General features: G+C 39.9%; 1 protein-coding gene across 1 annotated transcript in view; it reads left to right on the top strand.

Annotated features, from left to right (window-relative positions):
* Positions 1-19,344, top strand: part of LOC111142447 (cadherin 2) — a 259,753-nt gene that overhangs the window by 213,698 nt on the left and 26,711 nt on the right. Inside the window, exons 13-14 of the mRNA XM_022495596.1 lie at positions 12,694-12,927; positions 14,880-15,019. Of these exons, the coding sequence (XP_022351304.1) occupies positions 12,694-12,927; positions 14,880-15,019 (374 nt within the window). The remainder of the gene's footprint in view (positions 1-12,693; positions 12,928-14,879; positions 15,020-19,344) is intronic.

The following is a 19,344-nucleotide window of genomic DNA, read 5'->3' as shown; positions in this document are numbered from 1 at the left end:
GTCACAGGGAGAGTAGGATTGATAGCAAACAGTTGAATTGAGATTTTACCCACCTAGAAGAGGAAGTAAGGAAACATTTTTAAGCAAAGTCCCCTTGATCAGATGTGGGATTGAGGATGGGAAGTCAAATTATTATGGAATCTAAATGTCAGTCATCTAGAACCAGATGCCCAGGGTCTAAATTAGGCAAAGAAGCCCTAAATAGTTTGGTTGTCTAAAACAGGCTGTCATGTCTTTCTTACTAAATGTAAGAGCATTTTACCAACCAAGTATTTGAAAATGGAGATCATTATTATTTACCAAGTTGGATTTTTTTTTTTTTGAAGAGACATTGTATTTTAGAAATAACAATTTCTTTTGTACCTTAAAGATTCTAAGACTAACTTAAAGTGGTAGGAAATTTCACAAATTAGCAACTGATCCTAGTATTTCATCTCAATGGAAAATTGTATATATTATGCTTATATAATTTTAAAGTAGACATTATAATTTAAAGAGTAGACATTTGTTAGCTCTATTTCCATACAATATCTGTGGGGGTTTTTTATCTTCTTTAACAACAACAGTAAGAAAAACCTCTTCCTTTTTTTGAAAATGTTCATCTGCTTCTGTGAATAGCAGCTAACAGAAATGGCATTTCAAAGTCATAACAAATTTTTATTTTCATGATTTTCAGCTGGGAATCTGAACTGAGTGCCCTATAAAATTCTCTCACTAACCATGAGAACATTAAGCTGAAATGACACTTGATTGGGAAAGGAAATCATTGAGAAATATTTTAGCCTATGTAAGCATTATGGTGAGGTGTTACGGGTTAAGAAAAAATGTAAACAGCTCAGCTAGCACTATTCCTTTGTTTGTTTTTTTAAATTCAAATAAATGGTATTTTCTTTTTTAGGAAGACAGATAAATAACTGCTAGAGTTTAGCATTTGGGTGGACAGGAGACTTAAAATCAGATGTGTGGGGTTTGGCTTTTTCTCCTACCCGTTTCTTCTTCCTTGCCCTTCCCACTAACAACTAAATCAAAAGCTACAATTTGTGTCTGTTCTAGCCAAGCTCCAGAAATCCCTTAAGAATGGCCATTCATAATGTTACTTATATTTAGAATCAGGGAAAACTGTACTTTTACCGTGACAGTTTATTTTTGTATGAAGAAGTGAGTTTTGTTGTTGAGAAAGCTTTAACATTTATGAAAAAAATCTATATTTTTTATCTGTGCCAATTTCCACAGAGATTTCCAATGATTTTAGAAAATCATTTTGGTTAAGTTGTCCTAATATAAAGTGTATTTGTCAGTGCTATAGACTTCTCAGACAGTCTCCAGATATTCTCTTAGAGAGAGTACAGCTTAATTTGGCTCCCCCTTTTAAAAATTCAGTTTGGATGGCGCACCTGGGTGGCTCAGTCCATCAGGTGTCTGACACTTGGTTTTGGCTCAGGTTAGGATCTCAGGGTCATGAGATCAAGCCCCGTATCAGGGTCTGAGCTCAGCTCAGAGTCTGCTTGAGATTGTCTCTCTCTTCCTCACCCCTCTCACTGCTTCTCTCCCTCTCTCTTAAATAACTAAATAAATAAATAAATAAAATATTTTAAAAATTCAATTGGAATTTAAAAGTAGTGATACCTGTTTGGTAGTGACTGTCTATATGCAGATGTATCCGTGTCCTTCATAGGTACATGGGCACAATGAGCATTAGGCCAAAATGGAAATCTTTTGAGTGTACAAATATTAAGCAGCACTGTGTTCCTTAGTTACAAATAAGGACATAAACACAAACCCTTTAATTAGGTTTTAACTTCACTTAAGAATATATCTCTCCTGCATAGTTGTAAATTGTATGTACTGGTGGAAAGTAGGAGAAAATACTCTATAATCCTGTTCTTATAGAACATATATGAGACCATCTTAAAAGAAAGCTTAGTCTATAAAATGAAATATGTGAAATGAAAATGTAAAATGAAATGTGTGTATATATACATACACACATACACACTCTATCAAGATTTTTCATTGTCTGGAGTATTCTAAACTGGGTAGAAACTAACATATGAGAAAGTAAACACAAACCAAGTGACTTGAACTCTTGATCACAATGTTGTGAAGGGGGGCGGTTGAGACCAGATGGAAGTGTCAGCTTCTCTGTGAATTTCACACATCTGCAATGTGATCTTTTCCGCAAGTAAAGGTGAAAATATACAGTCGCCTCTCTCCAGACAGGAACCAGGCCTGTGCTTCTCAAGCTAAAGTCGGCTCCACTTGGGAACTTTCAAGCAATGTTAATCAGGATGAATGATGCTGAGCTTTCTGTGTGTAATAAAGAGCTATTTACAAAACAACTGCTGTGTCTTCTTGAGGAATTAGTTACATCTAAGGTATGATCTTTTTGTCTTTTTAGAAAGTGCAACAGTATACGTTAATCATTCAAGCTACGGACATGGAAGGCAATCCCACATACGGCCTTTCGAACACGGCTACGGCTGTCATCACGGTGACGGATGTCAATGACAATCCTCCCGAGTTTACTGCCATGACAGTAAGTACAGACTGTCCCTCACAGAATTTAGGTCTGTGGTCCATTACTGAGAAGTTTTGTCATGAATAATAAATACATTAAGTAGCGGTGGAATTTGCTTATCCTTGTCGTACATTGGCTACCCTCTCAGACGTTTGCTGTCACCAGGACTTTTAAATGCAGCGCCTAAGTAATTTGTTTTCTCCTAGTCTCCCAGGTCCACTGATGAAGTTGTTAAAATATGCCACCTGGAAGAAATGGTCTAAAAATACTTTGTGCTGTTATAACAGAAAATTTATAAATATTTTCAGGTGCAGGAAACTGAACGGGTATGACATGACTGATTTATGCCACTTTGTCAAGCATACAGATACATTATCTCTTGAGGAAAATTATTTCCCTCAGACCAGTCCTTTTCTCCAGCCCTGAATTAATCACCCAGATACTCACAAATGGGTATTAATTTTAATATTAATGAAACTATAATATCATTTGGAAGAAATTTTGACTGCTGAGAAAAGTAGTATTTTTAAAGTTAAACATAAATGCTATGATTACCTGTATTATCGATTTCCTCATTTAGTGTGGGTAATAAAGATTTAATGGAGCAGTAAAATCAGGGTAGTGTGGTCATCAAGACGCCCTGTCCTTCACCGGTCCACGTCGCTCCTCTCGACCGAGGTTTGTTTTTCTTGCAGTTCTATGGTGAAGTCCCTGAAAACAGGGTAGATGTCATAGTGGCGAATCTAACTGTGACGGACAAGGATCAACCCCACACGCCGGCCTGGAATGCCATGTACAGGATAAGCGGCGGGGATCCTACGGGGCGCTTTGCCATTCAGACGGACCCGAACAGCAATGACGGCCTGGTCACCGTCGTCAAAGTAAGTGCCCTTGGGCCGCTCATCTCTCTGACCGGCAGCCTGCATCGACCAGTACGTGCTCCCTAGCCTGTAGTTCCCTTTTGAATTTTAGGTTACCCCCCCACTTCAGACATCTTTAAATCTGGAATTAATATATTTTCGGGAGTCCCATTTGTTTTTTGGTGTTTTTTGGTTCAGTTTACGTGGAGGCTACCTTGAGGCCAACATAGATATCTTCACCTTATCTCTGGAAGACAGTTGTGTTTCAGTCATTTTGGACGATTGTAATATTCTGAAGACAGGACTGTCCTCCACAGTGTTGACTGTAGGTGTAGTTAGATGTGTTCGTGGTACAGCACATCCTCAAGTATTTGCGGGGGTAGGGGGGGTCCTTTTTTAATTTAAATTGAATTAATTAACATATAGTATAGTATTAGTTTCCCAGGTGGAGTTCAGTGATCCATCAGTGGCATAAAACACCCAGTGCTCATTCCATTCAGGGCCCCCTTAATGCCCACCCCCCAGGTACCCCTTCCTCCTACCCGCCTCCCCTCCAGCACCTGCAGTTTGTTCCATATGCTTAAGAGTCTCTTCATGGTTTGTCTCCCTCCCTGGACACATCCTGTTTTCTTTATCCTCGGTGTGTTTCTTTCACTAACCAGAATCGTCCCGTGCATATTGTTCTTTGGTGGCCTTGCTGGACATGTTCTCAGCCGAGCACATTCCTTTCATCCATGATGTATCCCACAGATCCGGTGTCACTGTTTGGGTTGCTTCACTCTGCTCTTCCAGTTATGCCCACTTTTGTGCACAGACTTGAGCACAGGGGCTGGAATTTGAGGGGAAGAGTGTCCGTGTGAGTCCTGGTCCGTCTATGGTGAAGGCGTGTTGACTTGGCACTGAGCAGGTGGCAGCCTGTGCGCACTCACTCGGGCAGGAGGGTGGCTGGGCTGTGAATTTGGGACCCACAGGCCGATGGCATCCTGGGTGACAGGAATGTGGCTGGTTTTGCTTTTAACTTTTGTTTTCTGGGAGACTCTACCTCTCCTTCTCTTCTAAACGAAAGCCTTGCTAGATGGAGTATTCTTGGCTCTAGATTTTTTCCTTTCAGCCGTGGGAATTTATCATGCCACTTTCTTCTGCCCTGTAGAGTTTCTGCTGAAAAAGCCACTGATCGCCACATGGGGTTTCTCTTGTCTGTCACTGCTTTCCTTTCTCTTGCTGCTTTTAAAATTCTCTCATTATCACTACTTTCAGCCACCTTATTTACTTTGTGTCTTTGTGCAGACCACTTTGGGTTGGTTTTGTTGGGGGCTCTCTGTGCCTCCTGGATCTGGATTTCTCTTTCCTTCCCTAGATTCAGAAAGTTCTTAGCTATTCTTTCTTCAGACAAAACTGCCCCCCTTTTCTCTCTTTTCCCCTTCTGGGATCCCTATCATGCGACTTCTACGCTTGATAGTGTTGCTGAGTTCCCTAGGTCTGTTCTCATTCTGTGTATTTTTTTCCCCTCACATCTGCTCAGCTTGATTACTTTCCAAGACCCTGTCCTCCAGGTGGCTGATCCATTCTTCTACTTCCTCTTGTTTGCTATTTATTCCAGGTGGTCTATTTTTATTTCCATTCGGTGAGTCCAATAGCTCTATTGGTTCTTTTTAAAGGCTGCTCTCTCTTGGTGGGGGCTCTCATGGAGGTTCTGCACTTCTTTCTCAATTCCAGGGAGGATCTTTACGAACGTTACTTTAAATTCAATATCAGACATGTTTCTTATCTCCATTTCGCTTAGGTCTCTTGCTGTGATTTGTGTCTGTTCTTTCATCTGGGACATACTCCTCTGTATCCTCATTCTGTCTATTGCTGTGTCTGTTTCTCTGTGTTAGGAAAGTCAGCGACATCTCCCTCACTTGGAAGTAGTGGCTTAATGATGAAGAGGTACCACAATGCAATGCCCCCTGTTCCCCAGAACCTGACACTTCAGGGGTGTCTCCTAGGTGTGCTGCCCCAGGGGTGTCCTACCGTTGTGGTGGACCTATGTTTGCCTTCGTCCCGCCTGTGATGGCTCTCTGCCTGTTGTGGGCAGAGTCTGGTCCCTGTGGTGTTAGTGGGCCAGTCAGGGGCCACATTGGGCTTGAGTTGACTCAGACCAGGCATTTATCATAGATGAAGTAGCCCAGAACTGCAGGTACTTTCCCTGTGTTGTCCCCGAGAAGCTTTTGGTGGTGGGTGGGGCCAGCAGGCAGACTGGCATGTGGCTGTCCTCCCCTCTCCCCTGGCAGGACTCTCTCTGGAGTGGGTGGCCCTCCTCTGGGCTGCTCACAAACTGTCAGGCTTGTGGCAGTGCTTTGATAGAACTTGCCAAGAGCGATCAGAAAGGGTGGGTCTGCTTCACTGTGGCCTCTTGTCTGTCAGGCCTCAGAAAGTCAGTTCTCTTACCTATCTGGTTGCTTTCCGGGTTATCTATGCCGATGGAGGTGCTCTCTAGGCAACCACGCGGCAAGAGCTGAGTCGGGGATCCTCCTACTCTGCCATCTTCCCAGCAGCCTTTCCATCCTGAAGTATCCATCACTGATTGATAGCTATTCGAAAGGATGCCGCACACCTATTATTCTCAAGGTGCCCTTTGAGTATTGACTCAGAGGACAAACCCAAAATCATCACAAAAGTAAAAGGGGATGAGTCGGGACAAACAGTGCCTGCGTTTTGGAAAATATTGTGAATTTATACTCCTGTTTTTAAATGCTTTATTCAAGCAAAAATTAGTTCTTTTGATCTTTAATTGTCAAAAACCAAACAAAACAAACACTGAGTGCTGGAAGCAAGGGGATGTTAACTTCACGTATAATAAATACATAGCTTATAGCTAATGAAATCACTGAAAGAATTCTATTCTATTTTCTTTCTTTCTTTCTTTCTTTTTTTCTATTTTACTTTCTGGCTTCTATACTGTCTTATTTAAAATAGTTGAAAAAGGGAAGTTGAATTGGGGATTTTAGAGTGAGAGAAAAAGAAATTCTGTGTTTGAAGGTTTTAAGGAGTGGTCTAGGGTAGGAAACTAATAATGGGACATTCTCATTAGCTTTGCTCCTAATCCTTCCTAGACCAACTTTGAGGGCAGGAGAGCTCGCTAAGCTCTTTTTTTCCCCTCAAATTCTTATGGCACAATAATATGTAATGTGCACCCACACTAGAAGGTGATTAGGGGAAATCAAGGGTGAAATCAAAGTCCAGTCTGATCACTTGACCCCTGGTAACTTTTCTGTTGACAGTAGGATTCAATGGAAATTTGGAAGTTAATATTTACATTATGAGTTATTTGTGCATTGCCTTTATCTAAAGTGTTGTTCTTAGATAAGGGATTCTTACAAACCGGTAGAATACCTAAAATTTTTTGGGAGACAGCCAGAGTTTTAGTTTGCTAAGTAAAGGAATAAGAAAAAGACAAGAAAAAGCCCTTCCACCTACCAATACTGTTATTTTTTCATAAGTGTGTGTACATGTCTGTACTTTAAAATGTATTTCAAATTATGGATGACACTTTTATTTTTTTTAGTTTTATGAATGACACTTTTAAATAGAATTAAGTTTTTGTTTTATGAAAAAATTAGATTTTATAGTTTGGTACTTTATTTTGTTTGTTTGTTTTAGCCTTCAGCACAGATGGATGGGGACTAATCTTGATCCCAACGTTTTAGAGTATAATCTAGACATTTGGGTTCTCATTTGACCTCAGACTATTTAGTATTTTTGGTTAATAATGCTGTTCTTAAGAATAACCGAGCTTTAAGATGTTGCTGAATGAATGCAATCAGTGCAATAGTAACATGCATTATTTTGTGAACATAAATCATTGAAGTGTCCGAGATTTACAAATATATTATACAAACAGGCTCAATTGTGATAAATATTTCAGTCATTGGCCAATGCTAATGCATGTGTTCCAGACATTTGAGAGGAACCTATGGTATAGTGAATGAAAAATTAATGTTTGGGAAATGGAGTTGAAAACTGTAGAATGCAAATATTCTTATTTCCTGCAAAAATATGGTTTCCTTTCTTTTTCTCAGCCAATTGACTTTGAAACAAATAGGATGTTTGTCCTCACTGTCGCTGCTGAAAATCAAGTGCCATTAGCCAAGGGTATCCAGCACCCACCTCAGTCAACTGCAACAGTGTCTGTCACAGTCATCGATGTGAATGAAAACCCTTATTTTGCCCCAAACCCCAAAATCATTCGCCAAGAAGAGGGCCTTCATGCTGGTACCATGTTAACAACGTTCACCGCTCAGGACCCAGATCGGTATATGCAGCAAAATATTAGGTATCAAATGCCACCCGTGGCGTTTTTTTTTTAAATTTACTTCATGTTCTGTGTTGTGCACAAAATTAATCTACCATTTGAATGAGAAATTTGAACTGGAACTAAAACGACTCATTACAGAATTATTTTTAATTCCTTGATGAATCTTCCTGTCAGGAAATAGATCAGTGAGTATATATCAGATAGGAAGTAGAAGAATGGATCTACTCACGTATTATTTGAAAAAAAAAAGAATGTTCCCTAGCTCTTTTTTCTCTGCCCCCTTTTATCTCTTCATATTTCATAATAACTTAGCCAGTGCTATTATACCAAACGTTGCAAGAAGTTTTCACTGCAAGTAAATGGGGGACTCTCAGAAGCTGTAACATTTCTCTCTTCTCCACACACCAGGAAAAAAAGAAACTCGAGCCAAAAACAAGATATAAGAGCTAATTATTTTTGCCTTACCTGTACAGTAGTTATAGGGCTGATAAAACATATCTGTAAGACTTCCAACCTCAGCAAAATCTAATTTATCTTTCCTGATGAGGGAGTAGATAGATCATTGGCAGAGCCTACCCCACATTACTCCTATCCATTGCTGGTGATGATAATTTTTTAAATTAGTTCATAGATAATTTAACCTCTTTCAGAACTGCTGCTAACAAATAATTGCATATCTTCTGCATTTCTCTATACATTGATATCAAGATAGATAAATAGCTAACTAGTAGGTGTATTGAACTCCTACAACTTTTACCTTTCAAAACACAGGAAATTTTTTCCAGTCTATATATTGGTTATCTGAGCTTGAAAAGGTTCCTCTCCATGCAGAATAAAAAGGAGTTCATGCTGATAGACCTACTGATACATATCCTTCTACTTTATATGATCTCCGACAGTGGCACTCTCTTTGAAGAGTGTAGTTCTGTGTAGTTATTTTTTTAAGTATATTAAAAAAAAATAAACTTACTAATGCTTTCATTTTGTAGATACACAAAATTATCTGATCCTGCCAATTGGCTAAAAATCGATCCTGTGAACGGGCAAATAACAACAATCGCTGTTTTGGACAGAGAATCACCAAACGTGAAAAACAATATCTATAATGCTACTTTCCTTGCTTCTGACAATGGTACGTAATTAAATATGGTCACTGTATTACCGCATATGTCGTTAAAGAGAGTAGAGCCTCATCATGAATGCATCATCGGGAAATGAGGTTTTCTCCCAAGCTCAATTGTCTGGAAAACTGACCTTTATGAAGCTGTGCCCCCTGTGTCTATTTTCCATTTCCGCTGGGTGTTCTCACATGTTCCCTAACTTCTATAATGAATGTTCACCATGTCCACGGGCCCTCGGTGGTAGCCTGTGTTGTGACAACAAACCTCTGTAGCTCTTCTGCCCTGTGGCACACTGACTGCTCCTTCCTGCAAGTTGAGTCTAGTCTCGTGCCTCAGTGGCCCAGACACTGGTTCCTGAGGTGATTTTTTTTTTTAAGATTTTTATTTATTTATTTGACAGAGAGAGATCACAAGTAGGCAGAGAGGCAGGCAGAGAGAGAGGCGGGGCCGGGGGGAGGGGGAAGCAGGCTCTCTGCAGAGCAGAGAGCCCGATGCAGGGCTCGATCCCAGGATTCTGGGATCATGACCTGAACAGAAAGCAGAGGCTTTAACCTACTGAGCCACTCAGGCACCCCTGAGGTGATCTTTTTATATCTGTTATGGTCAGTCTGTTTGCTGACATCAGTTGATCAGTCTCTAGCATTTTTTTCTCTTTGTAATTCTCTGCTTCTATTCCGCCATGGATAGGAAACTCATAATTTCATGCATAAAGTGAGTAAGTACTCAAGTTTTGTGTGTTAGTTTCAGAACATAGAGTCTAGTCCTTTTTTTTTTTTTTCCCCTTTCTGGGTCTCTGCCAAATTCTAAATGATTGAGATTAACAGATAGACTTCTTTCTTTTCTTTCCTTCCTTCTTTTCTTCCTTCCTCCATCCATCCTTCCTTCTTTCATCTATCTCTCTTTCTCTCTCTCTTTGTTTTAGTTATATAACACAAAAATGACTTCCGTAAACCTGGTGATGGATTTATTTTGCTTTGTCAGCCCTTAGTATGACATGTGTTTAAGAGTACAACCTCTGAAGGTCTGCCTGACCATCTGGACCCAGACTCCAGATCTACTACTTCCTAACTCTGGGATTGGCAGTGAGATTTTAAATATATCCTTTCCTTTTTCTCTGAACTGGGGATAATGGGAGCAGTGCTTAACTCATAGTGTATTGGGGAAGATAAGGTGTTTTGTACACATAGTTTTTAAAACAGTGCCTGACATAAAGACTCAAATAATTGTTTCTGTTAATAGTTTTAAAACTGAGTCACAACCACATTTGAAAATCATTCAGTTCTAGATTATCAACGTTAGCATCTAATAAAACTAGCAGGCTTCAGTTTGGTGGTTAAGATGAGCAGTTTGAAAAACATGGCCTGTAGACACTTTTGATAAAAACAGTTTCAATGGACCTTTCTGAATCCTATATAGTAAGATTCAGTGAGGTGATTATTTATCATAAATCTACATGGTGAGAGGGTCAAAGCTATATTTCTTATCCTTTCTAATGTCAGACCTACTGTTCAAATATTTGGAGTTGAAATGTAGTAGGAACAGCTTCTGCCTTTGCACATCAGAGCACAGCATGAGTGTCTGTTTTATGTTCTCACTGCATGTAAGTGGTTGCTTTCTTCTACGATGGAACTTAAAGCAATATATCTTGCACCATTATGTCGAGATTTTAAGAGCTGTAAAATTATATGTATGAATGTTGGTTGTGCATTACAACCAGATTTGTCATTCACCAACGTGGATATTTTTCTAATTGAAAGGGCATTTGATAGGAGAGAGAAGTGGGTTGTTGCATCTGTATTAGCCTTCATGTTTGACAGAGGCACTTGACTTTTAATCGAGGCTGGATGTGAAGCCCTGGTTCTGCTTCTTAATGATGGGGCAAGCTCTTATACTCTCTGTGCCTTCGTTTCATTATTTGTAAGTTATTTTAGCGGCTTGCCTATTCTGTAAAGTTGTAATGAGAGTCAAATAATATTATATGTGATCATGATTGTGAAAGTTCATCAAACTGTGGACTATCACTGAGCTCTTGGTGCTATATTCATTATTAGAATATTGTACACAGCCACCTCACTGCCCCCCGCGACTTTTATTCTCCCTGCTCCCAGAACTGTCTATGTTCTTCAGACAGGTCCAAAGAGATTTCTCCTTGTCCCAGCAGTGGATGTGTGCACAGTTCTAATCACATGTTCTTGGGCAAGTCACTGAAACTTCTGGGTCTCAGATTTATGATTTTAACATTTTTTTCTATTTCTATTCTATTCTATTCATATAATGTAAATTATGTAATTAAATGAAATAAAATAATTAAGTCATTATTTATATATAATACTATAATACTAAAAATACATATAATACAGCAGAGGCCAAATTACCAGACTAAAGAATCACAAAAACTAGTAGAGATAGTTTTTAGCGTGGAATGAGAACGGGTTTGGGGTCAGGCAGACCCATCTGGAGTAGTAACCCCACCACTTCCAAGAGTGTGTGACCATGAGCAGCTCACAGAGCTATAGGTTTTCCGTCTGTTTAAATCTGCTTCGTAGGATTACAATGAAATAATGTATATAGAGCAACCTAATTCTTGGTCAAGCAGGTAGTTGGTTGAACCATAAATCCTATTTCTCTTCTCCGTGGCATTCCTTCCCAAGATGAGGTCTATGGGTCTGTGTTACCCATCTGTAGACTGGTTGAATATTTCATAGCTATGTTTGAGCCTTAAAAGCATTCTCACACTTTTTCATGCATGTCCTGGTTCTCCATCCAAAAAGTACACAAGGTCTTGAGCCCCATGTTCTGCTTCTCTTATATTCCCCACAGTGGCTAGACGAACGTGGTATGCACACAGCCCCGCGTAATGGTCAGTGAGGGAAAAGCAGGTGCAGAATCGCACTTCTCAGGCACATGCATTGTCCCAGTGCTCAGTTGGGCACACCAAAAGGGGCAGCTCAGGGTCATCCTAGAAAGGAAGCAGGAAGTGGCCTTGTTGGAGAAACAGTCTGCTAGGTGCTGTGGCGACTACATTTTTCCAAGGTTATGTAGTGATGAGGGGAAGCGGGCTAGAAGCTTTGAGAATTCCACCGTAATGGAGACTCATGGGAAAGACCTGTTCAGCATTGTTCTGTGATTTTTCTTCTTTGAAGGAATACCCCCTATGAGCGGAACGGGAACACTGCAGATCTATTTACTTGATATTAATGACAATGCCCCTCAAGTGCTACCTCAAGAGGCAGAGACTTGCGAAACTCCAGACCCCAATTCAATTAACATCACAGCACTTGACTATGACATCGATCCAAATGCTGGACCATTTGCTTTTGATCTTCCTTTGTCTCCAGCGACTATTAAGAGAAATTGGACCATCACTCGGCTGAATGGTAAGAACAGGTTAATTATTTGACGATAGGTGCAGCTGAGAGGTTTTGAAGCCTGATATGAAAAGTTAATTTTAGGTGCTTTATAATATTCTCATTAAATATATTTTAAAAACTACTTAAAGTTAAGTAAGATGTTAAAAACTTTCACAGCTAAAAAAAAGGTCTTCACAATGTAGCATAGTTGTATTGCTTGATATATACTCTTTTTTTTATTTTTTAAATTTTTTTTTAAGATTTTATTTATTTATTTGACAGACAGAGATTACAAGTAGGCAGAGAGGCAAGCAGAGAGAGAGGAGGAAGCAGGCTCCCTGCTGAGCAGAGAGCCCGATGTGGGGCTCGATCCCAGGACTCTGAGATCATGACCTGAGCCGAAGGCAGAGGCTTTAACCCACTGAGCCACCCAGGAGCCCCTGCTTGATATATACTCTTAAGTAGTAAATGCACTCTGGAAAATGCTGCGTGTTTTTTATCATATGATGTATTAACTATCCACCATACCTCTTCCTTTCTCATGTAGGTGATTTTGCTCAGCTTAATTTGAAGATAAAATTTCTTGAAGCTGGGATTTATGAAGTTCCGATCATAATCACAGATTCGGGTAATCCCCCCAAATCGAATATCTCCATCCTTCGCGTGAAGGTTTGCCAGTGCGACTCCAACGGGGACTGCACCGATGTGGACAGAATCGTGGGTGCAGGGCTGGGCACGGGTGCCATTATTGCCATCCTCCTCTGCATCATTATCCTGCTCAGTAAGTGTTGGCACTGTCTCTTAGAGTTTAATTCTTCTCCTCCCTAAGATGTTTTGCAAAGTAACTTCTTGCTGTTGCCTTTTGACATCATCTGACAATTCTCTTCGACCTCTGAACGCATTCTGGCCAACATATATGGGACAGTCAGGTCCCCTGCAGAGTGAGAAAATCCCTGGGGCACTTATATGCTTAGAGCAAATCCAGCCAACCCACCTCCTCGCCCCTGACCCATTGCAGCCGTTTTCTGATGCTGACGGCTGGGGGGAGCTGTAGCAAACTCTCTTCATAGAAAAATGTTGGATGGTCCTAAGTGTGAGCTCTTAGCTTATGATTTGAGTATGGATTTATGGCACTTGGTTGATGATTTAGGAAAATAAGTATATTGCTTTCCTTGGCTTGCCTTCGTATAAAGCACAGTCAGCAGCCGGTTCCGGTCAGGCAGGGATCAAGGTATTTGTTACTGAAGGGTACATAAAATAGTGAGCGACTGTACTTCATACAGCACGTTTGATAATAGAAGTGATTGCATAGCTCAATAAATTGTCTGTCTTTAGAGCAAGTCTAGGTTAAGGAATTGCTCCTTTTTCAGACACTTTGAAATCTTTGGTTCAATGGAATGCAAGAAATTAACCACTGGAAAGTACTTTAGGAGCCACTTCTACGCGTGCAGGTTAAAGGGATAAATTGCTGGGGCCCTGTGTTTTATTGTTAAATAGCAGCAGGACTTAGCTTATTGTGCGACCATGCTATGCACCAATCACTTCCTTGAAAATGTTCGCCATTTCTTTTATGTTTTCTCCATTTACAAGTGTTCTGGCAATTTAGAATTCTGTCCCTTTATTCCGAGCAATTACTATAGAAGCCTGGGCATTTTTTACTTCCTGTGTGGAGACTACTTTGACTATAATTTGAAACCTGCATGCTATACTAATAATCCACTTGCTAGATTTAGCCCTGGAACAATGGCAAATGAGATCATGTATCTGGCTTTAAAAGGAGGATATTTACTTTTATGGCCAATAATAAAAATGTGCTCAAATAGGAGTCATTAAATCTCTTGCTTCAGGATGTAAACCGATATCCTCAGATTTGAGAGAGAATGCCCTCCTTAGATGTGCACTCAGGGATATGTTTCAATTTGAACTAAAACGTGGCATATATGCCAACCTTATCAAGAAAGACTTCGATATGATGGATGAAGGCGTGAAGGAGTGACTGTAGCATTTTGAAAGAAAATGAATCGGTGCTCATTTTAACATCAACCCTCTGGAAAAATCACAGTGCCAGATCTGGCACAAAAGTGTAAAGCCGGAAAGCCTAACGTTATTTCAGTGCTCAAAACGAATCCCGTCGGCTTCTCACGTGAAGGGAATGCAGAATAGCACAGGAGAAAAACACCAGCCTTTGGGAGCCAAAAATCCTCAAGACCCACTTGCCAACCCAATTCCGATTTACTACTCGAGTCATCCTGGTAGGTCCCTTCCTTCCTTGGGGAGTGCTCTTCCCTCTGAGGTAGACGGGATCATGATGGCTGACCCACCTCAGTGACACAGCAGTTGCATAACAAGGAACAATTAACTTATTATTGTTTGTTGGTTTAGCATTTACAAACCATTATATTAGGAGTGTCCTATCCTCCAGCAAGCCAAAGTCAGAGACAGACATGGTTATTGTCCCCGTTGGTAAATGATAAAATGGAGGCTGGGCATTCAGCTAGTGAGTTCAGAGGGACAAGGTTCTGGAACCCAAGGTTTCAGGCTCTGTGGCCTGCGCTCCGGCCCCAGCACAGCCTTCTCTCTCTTCATGGCAGGCCAGAGAGAGGGAACAGACTGAGAGAGGCCTTACATGCTCTTGACCCAGATAAGTATGTTATTAATGTGAAAAGTGGTGATTAAAAAGGTCATGTTTTTAAAATTATGACACTATTTTTTTTTTTAACTCTTGCTACCTAGTCCTTGTTCTGATGTTTGTGGTATGGATGAAACGCCGGGATAAAGAACGTCAGGCCAAGCAACTTTTAATTGATCCAGAAGATGATGTAAGAGATAATATCTTAAAATACGATGAAGAAGGTGGAGGAGAAGAAGACCAGGTGAGCTATATTTTAAACCTTTGAGATGAAATTTTGTGATCACGTAATTCAAGGGGTAGGACAAATGTTAATACACGCAAAAAGTAAGGAAATGGTCTCAAGTTTCCTGTTTGTCACTTTATCAAATACTTGGGGGGAATTCTTCCCTAGATGTGCCGCACATTTCTTGATTTTTGTTTTTCAAAGTGCCAAATGTCATCGTACTTTTTTCTGCAAGAAAATCGTTAACATTGAGGAGCTAGGATTTAAACCCAGTTCCAATTATAATAATGCTAATAAAAATATTTTTTATAGTTTTTCTTCTTTGGATATCTAAAGTATAAGCAAAATTAGTTTCTACAAGGGGATTTATATATACATAAATATACAGGAAAAGCACTAGATAATTCATTCTACAAACATTTACCAAGCAAGTTCAATATTCCATACACCATTTTGATCACTGAAGATACAGAAGTGGGCAGAGCCCACAAATATCTGCCCTCAAGAGTCTTAAATTCTTGAGAAGTATTTGAAGTTGGAGACCAGATCTAGTTCATCTTTGTATCAGTAGAGTCTTTCATGTTGCCTGGGTCATACATGTGGAAGTTCCCATCTGGCTCTAAAATCACGTGAGCTTCTGTATCACTGTGTACGTAAGGAACATGTTCAAGGATGAGGGTGACCACTATGTGGAACACCTTTATGTGCTTGAAAGCAAATTTTAGGTATTGCCATGGCTCACATCTGTAATGCCTATACCACATACAAGGCGTTCTGCTGGGTGTAATAAATGCTGGTGTCTCTTAAATCTTCAAAACCCTGTGATATTACACTGTGAGTGTCTCCCCTTTTGTGATAGAAAACAAAGCTAAAGTTGACTGGATTCTCATACAGAAGTAGGAAGTGATGGACACAGAGTTTGAATCCAGGTCTGTCTGATGCCACAGCCTAAACTAACCACCCCGAGACCGTACCTCTCGTAATTACCTGGAAGATACTAATGTAATCTACAAAAAGTCACCATGACAGGTGACTATATTTTAAATACTTTGATAATTATGTTATTTCCGACTTAAAAATGCAAACTTTGGAGGAGTAGTCAAAAAAAGAACTCAGAATTCTTGGGTCATGGATCATTATCAGTAAATTCAAATGTACTCTTTCTTAACTATATATATAGACAATTAGTGATAAGACCGTTAATTTGAGTAAAAGCAAATTTTCATGAACGTATTTTCTCTTTCCCTTCTCTGAGGAAATAATGGATCACTTTTTGGGTGTTGTGGGTTTTTTTTTTTTTTTTTTTATTTGTTTGTTGTTTGTTTTTTGTTTTTTTGCTTTTGCTTTTTCAAAGATTTTATTATTTATTTATTTATTTATTTGAGAGAGAACATGAGTACAAGTTGGGGGAGGGGCAGAGAGAGAGACAGAGAGAGCATCTCAAACAGACTCCTAGCTGAGTGTGATGTGGGGCTTGATCTCCGACCCTAAGATCAGACCTGAGTTGAAACCAGGAGCTGGTCTCCCAGCCAACTACACCACCCAGGTGCCCCTGTATCACTTTCTGTTTTCCAAAGCACATTCACATCCACTGTTGTGTTTAGCCTTTATGGCAACCCACTAGAGTTCTCCATGTTCCATTTGTAGCCAGTTGCGTGATGAGCTCTCAGAGTTTGTAACTGGCAGAGCCAGAACTGAGGTCCACCTTTTCTGATTCCAGATTCCATACTTGGTTTACGGCACCTCAACTCCTGCATGTAGAAGAGATGCTTATTAAAATATGTTGAAAACTTGACTCATGTGTAAAGCTGCTTTGAATACTGACTAATTAAAGTGGCTCTATAAATATGCCCCAGGGTTTCTTGCTTATAAATGTCTTTGGATATTAAAATTCATGTTTGGCTTAATCCTGAATTAATCTATCCTTTCACTTTCCTGAGCTGTGTTCAGGATCAGCAAACGTATATTGATCACATTATCTCGTAAATCTTCTACTTTTGGTATTTTATTTTTCATGTCATTGTGCATAATTTTCTAGGCATAAATCTAAACCCAACTCCATGAAGCTTCAGTAGAAATAGTAATAACTGGAAGGCTACCAGTCTTAACGGGGTGTTTCACAGAATTGGAGGCCCAGAGGCAAGAACCAAAATCGTTCTCAACATTTGAGAGTCTGGGCCAGCACACTCAGTGTTACCTGATCTCACTCTCCTTTTCCCTCCTTCCCACCAATCCCTTTGAGCGAAAGTGTTGAATGAGGTTTTATTGTTGTAGTTATTTTAGGTAAGACTGACTTCCTTTATTGACTTTATCTACTTAGATTAATTCTTGAGATCCAAGAAGTCAAACTTACCTATTGCAAGATTTATTAAAGTGATCCTCATAAATGTTCAGCCTCTTCTTTTACTGACTTTTGAAATTTTCTTTGACCCCAGATAAGCTCTTAGGCACAAATGTTTTGTTTTCTACCCATTTCCCCAAGAGTTGAAAGATTTTTCTGGAACTTTCTCTATATTGTCCTCTGTGTCTCATTTTCTTTATTTAGTACTGGTTTTCCTACAGTATCTTTTGGTAGCTAGCCTCTTGGTTCTTTGATGCCATGCTCATCTAGATCATCTGTCCATCTTGGTTTCTCTGTCATGATTTCCTTTCGCAGTTCTCATTATAGAAAATTGTAAAAAAGTTGGAGTGCCTAGGTGACTCAGTCAGTTGGGCATCTGATTCTTGATTTAGTACAGCTGATGATCTCAGGGTCTTGAGATCAAGCCCCACATTGAGCTCTGGGCTCAGCAGGGAGTCTGAGATTCTCTGTCTCTCTTCCTCTCCCTCTGCCCCTCCCCCACCACATGTGCTCTCACTCTCTCTCAAATAAATAAATCTTTTAAAAAATTGAAAAGGGTAGATCGAGGCGACAGGGCTAAGGGAAGGGGTCATCAGGTGGGTTAAGAAGCAAAATAAACTGGTCTTTTATCAACATGAATAAATAAATAAATAATTGAAAAGAAAATTGTGACAAAATTAAGTAATGGATTTTTTATTCATTCTGTGACTTACTTCATAATAGCAGAATACAAATGCAGTGTAGGAATGCTATACCAACAAGGGTTTTGTCTGTACCTAAAGTGGTTCATGAAATCCCTTTGCTTATCTCCATCACCAAGGCCACCGTCTCAACTTAACTTAGATCACAATCATCACTGTCCTGTAATAGCATCCTAATGAACATCCTGCCTCTGGCTTCACATCCCCACCAGCTCTTTGGAAATTATTAAATCCAGACTTCCTCCTTAGCATGACAGGTCTTTGGCCCTTTGGTGCAGTCCCTTAGGGAGCAGATAGAGGGTTGTGGGAAAGAGTTGATAGTGAGTATACACTCCCTCAAGACGTAGATCCATCAGGCTTGTCCACACATGGCCACTAAACTTTCTTTGCAAGTCTAGGTGATTTGTCCTTATGCTCTCCTCTCTACTTTTTGGGGGTGGAGACATAGTTTCTAAAAATATTTTCTTTATTGGCGATAGTGTTCCCTTTTTTACTGAAGTATCGTCAGCATGCAATACTATATTAGTTTCTTAATGAAACTAATGACTCAACAAGTATACAACATAATGACTCAACAAGTCTTTATGTTACACTGTGCTTATCACAAATGTAGTTACCATCTGTCACCATACAACACTACTGCAGTATCATTGACTATATTCCCTACGCTGTGGTTTTTATCCCCGTGACTTACTCATTACGTGACTGGAAGCCTGGACCTCCTTAATGACCGATTCCTTTCTTCTTCCATTCTCTCCTCTTCCAGAGATAAAAACAGCTATGGGTCTTATTTCTCTTAGAGCTAACTATTCAGTTAGCCCCATTATGTTCTCAGTTATGGCTTCAAAAGTCTGTGATTTGGTCACTTACCTGGCTTGTTCTTTGCATTAGAATGTGAATAATAGCCTCAGGACTTGCTACAGCTCAACTGGAAGCAGAAGACTTCCTACAAGGTTTAAGAGCATAACCACCATACATATCAGCAAGAGCATTTCCAGCACCCCGGAATCCTTCCTTATATCCCCTGCCAGGAAGTATGCCCTCTGCCAAAAAGTAACTAGTATTTTGATTTCTATCATCATAGAACAGCATAGCCGGGTTTTAGATTTCATTATGTAAATGGATGTCATACAGTAGGAACTTTTTGTGTCTGGCTTCCTTTACTCAACTTACAGCTGTAAGTTTCATCCATGCTATATACAGAAGTAGTTCATTTTTATAGTTGCTGAAAAGTGTTCTGTTGTAGGAATTAGCCACATTTTCTTCATCCATTCTACTATGCTTGGACTGAGTTCATGCAG

The sequence above is a fragment of the Enhydra lutris genome, unplaced genomic scaffold (assembly GCF_002288905.1).
Source record: "Enhydra lutris kenyoni isolate GAN:26980312 unplaced genomic scaffold, ASM228890v2 scaffoldscaffold8, whole genome shotgun sequence".
NCBI classification, from domain to species: Eukaryota; Metazoa; Chordata; class Mammalia; order Carnivora; family Mustelidae; genus Enhydra; species Enhydra lutris.
Note: the sequence above shows the minus strand (reverse complement) of the source record. Positions and strands in the feature narration are given on the sequence as shown.